General features: G+C 40.3%; 1 protein-coding gene across 3 annotated transcripts in view; it reads left to right on the plus strand.

The window, feature by feature from the left end:
* Positions 1-5269, plus strand: part of LOC104140173 (ephrin-A5) — a 212363-nt gene extending 207094 nt beyond the window's left edge. For all 3 annotated transcript variants that reach the window (XM_068925440.1, XM_068925442.1, XM_068925441.1), the window contains one exon: positions 2283-5269. In XM_068925440.1, coding sequence (XP_068781541.1) covers positions 2283-2404 — 122 coding nt within the window. In that variant the 3' untranslated portion in view covers positions 2405-5269. The remainder of the gene's footprint in view (positions 1-2282) is intronic.
* The last annotated feature ends 3904 nt before the right edge of the window (positions 5270-9173 follow it).

Here is a 9173-nt window from a genome sequence, read left to right on the forward strand (position 1 = left end):
TGGCTCAATTTTTTAGCAGTAGCCAGTATTTGAAGACGAGTAGAACTTATCACTGCTCTATAGCATTTCTGACCCACTATGTCTCAATGCTGCCTCATACATGTAATCGGGACAAAACTGTTGTCATTCGATGTTGCAAATTAGAGAGAGACCACTAATTCAAAGTTATTTGCAATGCCATTGATGATACAAGAGGTGGAAGATAACTCATCATTCCCCCCTTTTAGTTTTGGTTCATCAGTAGTGAGTAAATGTTTCCAGTCTGAGCACACCTGACTGAATATATGGAAGAAGGTAGGACTGAGAGTTAAATAGTGATATTTTTTCTGCTGGAACTTCCTAGGTTATGCTTAAATTGGGAAGTTGCTCTTGCAAAGCATTGTATTCTGATTGTGGTGCCACCAAAGTACAAACGTGTAACTAGCAAGTGAAACGTGAAACAGCTTTTGGTTCTCACCAAACACTTGGAACTAGCACAGGTTTAAATACCTAGCATTTACTGAAATTGTTCAGACCCTTTGGAATCGTTCTGGTGGGAAAGGATACTGTGGCCTCATTCAGGGCCTAAGTCTCTGGGAGATCCTCCCTGCTCTGCGCTGGAAGGAGCTGTAGCTGAAGGGATTCTGGTCAGTCTTTCCCACTGATTTTAGCGGGACTTTGATCCGGTGAATACTTTTGTCTCTTTCTTACGAATGTACAAATATTTGCAACTGATCATTGCTTGCTCTTCATGCGTCTCCCTCGAACGACGCTGAAGACACGGTTGATAAGTCTGATAGGACTGAGGCATCAGTTAATGCTGCCAAACATGTGGTAGATTGCTAATCCACTTCACTGTGCGCTCTCCAGTGATGCCAGACTGATGCTGAAGAGCCTATTAACCAGAATTATCCTGAGTGCTCTACCTGCTAGGTGTCAGAGGCGTTTGGGGTGGGGGGGGCTTGTTTCGAAGCAGAGCTAAGTAACTTAAAAGGTTGCGTTACAAGCTGTGTGGCGTCCTTCGTCCTGTGACTCCTGCTTCTCTTAGTGCCTTTAATTGCAGTTGCACAGCTCTCACCCGGTGTAATCCTGGTAACGTAATTTTGTTAAGATGGGAACTACGAGGCAGATGTATCGTAGGTATGCAGACCCCTCTCATAAAATGGAGAAGCTTATTATACTAAGTAGTGAGATTATGTTAATTTTCCTGAAAATTTAGACACTCTAAAGTGACTTAGGAGTACGTTTTGAGGCCACTTCACGCTCCCTAAAAAGGTGTAGCTGATTTCATTCGTTTAGTATGAAGAAAATTCAAACCCCGAGCTGACTTCTTATGGCAGGCTTCAGACAGATAACAGTTCAAATAGCCGAATTGGATAACTGCAGATATGGAGGATTTTGTAAAGAAAAATACTATATCTTTAACAACACTGGTGTTGCGTTTGACTTACCTATATTTTTTTATGAAACGAAACAGCACTGGAGCCGTAGCTTTTTTTTTTTTAATTTAGAAAACTGAACAGAGCTTTATTCAGTATCAGAAATTTAGTGGAATATTTTCTACTGTATTCGCTTCTGCCACTAACATGTAAGCATGTTTTTCCAACAGAGCTGGTTCTTTTTTCATTAGTTTTAGCAGCACATATGTAAATTTGTTTTTGTGGAACCTAAAAAGTAAGCTGTTACCTATGAGGGTGTATATATTCTATAAAATCAGAGGTTGTCATGGGCTAGCCTTTAAAATTGCGTTTCAAGAAGGAGAGACTAGTGTCATATCCCCGGGGTATCCCAAAATGCAGTATACTTCAGTGGAAATTGTATGTGTGGAAGTGGACTGTGTGCTTAGGCTTACGGACTGTCATTTCGAATTTGGGAGGCAAAATCTGTAACTCAGTGAGGGGATTAAGTTTGAAATTAATTCTGAGCACATACAGCTTCTCCTTTTGAAAATCAGGTATTTTTATTTAGCTTTCTAGCTATTGACTTTGCTATCTAATGAGCCATCCAAAGCTAGAGCTACAGTATTTTACAAGAGGAGGAATCTTTCATTCCTCAGTCTGTCGAAATCGAACTTACTTTCTGCTCCTCTGGTCTTCAGTGGCAGCTTTGCCAGTAAGAAGTGCAGGACTTGGCCCCGAGTTGGTTACATAATGAGATATTACACGGTTGTGAAAGTCAATGACAGCACAAGGTTCATTGCCCTATTTCATAAAGGCACTGAAATCTACTTACAGTTGTCGGCTCAGTGAGAGTTTATTAAGGATGCAAAATCTCATTGGAATGTATGCTTTCTGTTTGAACAGATGATACCGTACATGAGTCAGCCGAGCCATCCCGTGGTGAGAACGCGGCACAGACACCGAGGATACCCAGTCGGCTTTTGGCAACTCTATTGTTCCTCCTGGCAATGCTTTTGATATTATAGCACAGTATGCTCCAGCAACCTGTCGCAGAAAATATCAGGGTCTTGGAACATCAAAGACCCACCTAACTGCTCATCCCAAGAAAGGGACTTTATATTGGTTTTGCAGATGTCAAGTTGTTATTTTTTCTTTTCCCTTTTTTCCCCTTTCAGCCTGAACTCTGAGCAAGAATTTGAGGGGAATAACTAGTTTCAGCACCCGTCCCTACCCTGTGACTTTCTTAACCCCTCCAAACAAATAAAAGGACTCCAAATGAAAATGCCAAATTACAATAGTGACACTAGTGATTCTTATTTTCCTCTGCATTCTCCTTTAAGAAGTCACCTCTGTTAGCTCACTGTGTCATCTGTATGTGGACAAGGAAGAATAGTGGCAGATGCAGTCAGTGAAGGATAAGGAAATTCGATGAAAGCCTGGGAGAGATTTACTCTCCAATACAATATTTATGCCTTCTCATTCAGCACTGTAAGATGATCATGCAAGGCATCGTGTCACCATGTCAGGACTGGAGGGGAGATATTAAGAATAGATATAATATAACACCATTTCCTCTAGGAGTTTCTAAACGAACGGGCTTCTAAAAGGAAAAGACAATGTTTCTTACAGGACTGTCCTGAAACATTTTTGACAGCAAAGTTTGTGCTTAGCAGTAGAAATGCTGTCTTTGGTGAGAGGAGTAAGTTAATTTTGAGGAATGTTAGCACACAGCAGGCAAGGTCAGATTTAGAAAACTTCACTGGGGGTATGAGTGCCTCTGTTATTTCTGTTTAAGTGGATAGTGCACACCAGATTATTTTATTTCAAAACAGATCACCATGGTGCTACAATTTTTTTTTTTCTTGAAATGCAAAGAGGCGTTTTTGAGAATAAAGTGACCTTCCCCAGCGCTGACTTAGTAGCTGATAGCCTTGGATGCTGCTCTGGGTTTTAATGCATGCTAAGAGAGGACACCAGTGGCCAGAGGAAACCTGTTTGGGACACAGGATCTTCAGTGGGCTCTTGATTTGTCTCCCCTGCAAGTTCCTCAGTCATGGGAATAAAACACAAGTAGAAGAAGCCAGGACAGTCTAGTAGCATTGTTTGATGGGGGAAAGAAAAAAAAAAGTGTGGAATATGAATTCAAGTGTTGATTTTATATCTTTTTTCCCCTTCCAGCACAATTTGGAGAGTAGAGGAAACGTGTTTATCAGCAGGAGATAAACTAGATGGGCTCCCAAAGACTTAACAAAATATTTTTTTAAAAATCCACTAGAATAGAAAATACATTATTTAGATATACTTTATGCTGAGAGTGAGTATATATGCTTGTCCTATTTAAACTTGTGAGAGAAGTGGTAACCCTTGATGCAATTAGGATATGGGACTGTCTTGTTCAATGGAATTGAGAGTGACCCTGTTTAAGGAATCTGAACCTTGGCTAAGGTAGAACTTGAAAAAGTTACTTGCCAGGAAATGTAAGCCTTGGGGTATTTTTTTGGTGAGGCTGCTGCGAAATTTGAACTGCAAAACAAAGTCATGGAAATACCAGGCCAACACTGAAACAAAGCTTTTCTAGCAAAAACTGTGAGGATTACGTTAAATGTGAAAAAAAAATATAGAACACATTCAAACAGAACAAGGTTTTTCTGTATTGATTCTGAAGAAAAAACAACAACATTGAGTGATATCGTTAACGGACAGCATTTTGTCGTTTTTTGTTTTTCAATGAAGAAAAGCTTTCCTGAAGTTGTAAGCAGCCCATTATTAAGAAAGGAGGAAAGGGGGAAAATAAAGTGAAGATGCAAAGGGAGGTTGCGTGCATGTTAAACTAAGATCTGGGTTTGCCTGATACCATGCAGTATGTTTATTAATGCAGGGCATGCACTTACAGTAGGAATCCAGGAAATTCGCTCTAGTATCAAGCACACGCAACGAAGAGAGGCAATCTGAACACTGGTGGAAGTCGTCGTCTCGTTACAGTCTAGTTGTTACTCTTCTCTCAGTAATGTGTATGTGCTTGGTGCACGCACTACTGCTACTTTCGGGTAGGAATTAAGAGAGCTTTGGAAGAGGCGAGCTTGAGGATCAAAATGCACCTTATCAAATGGATTATTAAGCAGAGTACAGATAATACTGCATGATAGGTAAGCATATTAAAATGATTCATAAGAATTGCAGACAGTCATACTAACAGAGCCAATTTCATTTAGAAATGGTGACTTTATTTTTTCAGTCCTTTGTGTCTAAATGATGTTGGACTTTGAGATGTACGTTTATCTGCAGCAAGTCTTCTCCACTATTGTTAGTCGTGGTGAAATTCAGTCCTTCACTTCATCATATAGCCGTGCTAATTAGTTGAGCAGTAGCAACAGTGGTGCAGCCAATAGGCAGATTCCCTGCGTTTTGCAGTGAGAAGCTTACTAGACAGCAGTTTGATACTTGATGGCATCAGGCAATCCCACTCATACCAAGTAAGTAAGTGTTGATGGGTTTTGTGTTGAGTTGCGAGTTTCTGGATGTTTTGAAGGATGTTGGTGCGAGCCGTAAGCAGATTTCTGCTCCCCTCCCCTTTATCTACCCCATGTGAAGACTGAGGGACTCGTTCTCTCTCAGTCTAGGTAGTTCACCCCTGTGACCTGCACTCCTGGTTGCCAAGGGCATTGCAACGTGAAGCAGGGAAACATGGATCAGTCAGTTAGTGGATACTGTGTATCCTTTAATAGACAAGGTAACATTTCGTGTTAGTTTAGAATATTGTTTTGTACTGTACTTTCTTGGATGGCGAAGGAAAGACAATTAAAACTTAAAGCTATGTTCTTTAAATTCTGTATTATTAGCAACCTCTGTTGTATATAGTGTTTGATAATAAAGTATTAATTTGATTCTTATGTCTTTTGTAAGTGAGAACAATAGACTTTCAGGACATTAAAATCACGCATTGATTACAAGACAGAGCTTTGAAGCATCAAGTGTGGTCATGGCTGGGAACTGAGTGACAAGTGGCCATGACACTGCAGCATACAGGACTCATCTGTGAAAATCGTTCATCTATTGCAAGACTTCACAATGTCAAGACCTGGAACAACATGACTTTTGATGATCAATGTTTTGTCCTTAGTGTTTAAAGGTCTGATGTTGGAGCCCTGTGGTTTCTGTGTTAGCTTTTTGTTCCTTTTTTTTTTTTTAATCATGTTTGTTTCTAAAAAAAAGGCTTTGGGGACCTAACAACTCTTCTATTCTTTTGTTTCTCTCTTTTTTTCTTTTTAAATCTTTTTTTCCCCTGTGTTCTTTCTGGTTTTGTTTCCATGAATAGTTTTTACAGAAAGGATCTTGCCAGTGTCATGTGTGATACGTGTACGTACTTGATTCCAAAACCACTAGAGACAAATTTGGGAGAGGTCAAATGTAGATTATTTCTTTTCCGGTATAATTATGGAAAGAAAAAAGTTGTATTTATACCTGTTGATTACCACCCCTAGCCCTTAGAACTGAACTTTATCCATTGCCTTGTGAGAGCAATGGTTCAGTCGCTTTCAGAGACTTAGAAAGAGCGTTAACTCCTCCCCTCCTTTCATTACACTTGGATTTTGTACTCACCAGTTTTACTATACAACCCTCCACACTTCTCTCCCCTCTTCCTGCCCTTCCTCCTCCTCCTTCCTCTCCCCCCCCCCATTTTAATTTGGAGCTGTGAATGGGCAGATCTGTTTCTGGTCTGGCATCACTGAGTTTTTCCCATGCATTCGCCCCCGAGCTTCTCGGATGTGAGACAAATCTCCCTACAATAGGCTTGCTGCCATTGTCTGTACAGTTTAATAGATGCTGGCATGTTGGAGGTTACCCATGAGTCTGCGAAATCCGCTTTCCATGCTTACTCTTGACACCCCATTGAAGCCACTCATTGTGTGTGCATCTGGGTATGAAAGTCCAGCTCAGTGTGGTCCTGTGCTTGTACTGCCCTGCTTTGCAGTTTCTTTGCACTTATTCATTGAGTGCTGTTTTTGAAATGCTTACATTATATGAACTTAAAATGTAAAAAAAACAAAAAAAAACAAAAAAAACCCTGCCCCATAAGATCTGTATTTGTATATACACGTGTCCGTACAATAATACTTAAATAAAATTAAAGATTTTCATCATTTTAATTGGTTCTTTTAGGCTACATTTTTGTTCACTGAATTATGCCTTTGTTTTAGGGTCTATTTGTATCTACCTTACATATCTGTGGGCAATGGAAAGCAATGAGGATTATGAATGGGAAAGATTATGTAGTGTGAAGAAGGCATTTGGGTACAATGACTGACTACCTAGGGCTGTAACTACCGACATCCTGGCTGATCTCCTAAAGTCTGGCTGCTTCTTCACTTTTTTTTTTTTTTTTTTAAATGTGTTCATAGCCTTTCCAGGTACTTAGGCGACTAAGGAACAGTGTCAACCAAGTGCTAGAGTGCTGTATGTTTTCCATCATTGCTTTTGCCCTGCTCTGGGCTGCCAGAGCAGTCTTCCTTACTCCAAAGTTTTTATGGTTTAACTCTTGCTCTTGAGGAGCAGAACCAGTCCTCGAGCTATGCAAACAGGGCAGTTGCACATGGTGCCCCTCTGACTGAGTGGCTTAAAAATCTTAATCATGTTTTTATTTAAGAAAAGGAAAAGAAGGGGCGAGAGCGGTGGGAGCCTCATGGATAGGAGAATGTGAGCAATGGTACCTCCTGAAGGGAAGATGAGGAATGGAAGCAACTAACTGGTGCTCTATTTCTCTTCCTCTTTGCCTCCACCCCTGCCCCCAGCAGTTGCTGTAGTGCCTCTAAAAGGCACAAGGCTGGATTGGCCTTGACTTGTGTTTAGGTCGGAAATGGCTGTCTTTGACAGTGCCCTTTCACTAATCATATGGTAGGTACAGTGGTTTAACCTGAGAAATTAGGTCATAGGAGGTGGGGGACACATACTGAAACCTATAATACATGCACCATGTATTCAAAATGCAGCTTTAATTACACCATGTTAGCATTAAACTCACTGAAAGCTTTTTATTACATTTAATTAGTTGACAGGGCAGCAAGTACTAATTATAACTTATTGTAACCTCCTTTACAAATGAGGAGTGACAGCTTGGTGAGAAGAGAACTGTATGTGAGTACTTTGATAGAAAGAATTGATGCACCGGACTTTTTCCTCTGGAGCTGTGATGTTAGAAGCCGGGCAGGATTATAAGTGACACATGTTCAGTATGTCTTAACATAATAGCCGTGTCCAGAAAATATCCTGCAGTTTGACACACTTAATAGCCTTTGCTCAGAAGACACTCTGCTTTTGCTGAGAATGGTATTTGATTTCATTTTTCTGCATTAGTGTGCACAATGGGCCTTTGTGTTCCCTCGTCTTTCCTTCTGCAGAGTAACTCTGCTCGCAGAATACCTCTGAGGGCATTCCTAGGAATGGCCAGGCACGCATCATGCCACTGGGATACAGTTATGTGCCAACATGTTTTTATTAATGCAGAACAAAACTTTGATTCATATAGGTTAGAGATGTGGCAACCAATTGGGATGGTCGGAGTTTTTACAGGCTTTAACGGCAAAGGACTGAGAAGTGCCACCTTCCATGTAAGTCTTATTTTCCTGAGCATTTGCACTTGTTAGGAAGTTTAGTTTAAAACATGATCTCTAACTTAGTATTATAGATGCGTGCCTTAGAGCCCGGGTCAAGACTCAGTCTTCACTCTAAAAGCTGCAGTACAGGCTGCTTTTGTATTAGGCAGCTATTTGTGACTGCGTGTTTTTAGGATCCTTTTGATTCACTGCTATGAATGAAGGCAAGCTGGGATGCTACCGATTTAAATTTGTGGTTAAAATTTTCTCCTAGACCAGCTAGGAGCCTATAAAACAAAGTATTTCTTAGATGCTAAACAGTCCTTTAAAGAAAAATCAAAGTACAAGTGATATTGCAGAAATGTAAAAATTCTGAGGAGCATTTTTGCTTCTCTGCTTCCCTGATAAAACTGCCAGCTCACTGATACTGTCAATCATGTTTAGTTCAGAAGAATTCAGAACACAGGATAACTGCAGCCGTCATTAGCACATCTCAAAGCACTCATTTTTCCTGTAATCATTCTTCGAGACAAGTGCTCATGTTATTTGGTTACACAAGGATGAGTATAAATACGAGAAACTGGAAGAAGACAAGCTAGGTGTCTACCTCGGGCAAAAAGAGGAAGCATCTTCTATTTTGTCTAGAACTACATGAAAATGTACATTGCGTTCAAGATCCGGCTTCCAGACAGCTTTCTGTACGCTTAACCACCTAGCTCTGAAGTAAAGGAAGGAAACCGTCTTTTTCTTTCTGTATATACAACAATCCTAAGTGCATTCTGCTTGCACAGTTATCTTTCGGTTATCATGTTCAAAGCATGCGCTATCTAAGTGTGATTTTCTGGAACAGACTTTCCCACTTAGTAGTTTATATTTTCCTGTACTCGTGTTAACATTTAAACATGCTTTGTTATCCACAGATAAAACTGCTGTTGGAAAAACTGAAGTTTTTGTCTGGATGGTATTTGTAAAAGGAAAGGTCAAGTAAATCAATAGGATACTGTAGATATAAGCATCCCTCTGTTACGTGTACTGCTGGGAGCCAATAGTGCCTTTTGTCCTCAGGTACTGTAACTTCAAGTGTCTTAACTAATGGTTCAACTAATCACTGGCCACCTAGTCAGAAGTAGAAGGGTAGGAGAAATTTTTTGGTTTTCATCTCTTCACTGTTGCTTTACCTACAGCCAAACAAAGCAAGAAAAAA

This window comes from Struthio camelus, chromosome W (assembly GCF_040807025.1).
Source record: "Struthio camelus isolate bStrCam1 chromosome W, bStrCam1.hap1, whole genome shotgun sequence".
Lineage (NCBI taxonomy): Eukaryota > Metazoa > Chordata > Aves > Struthioniformes > Struthionidae > Struthio > Struthio camelus.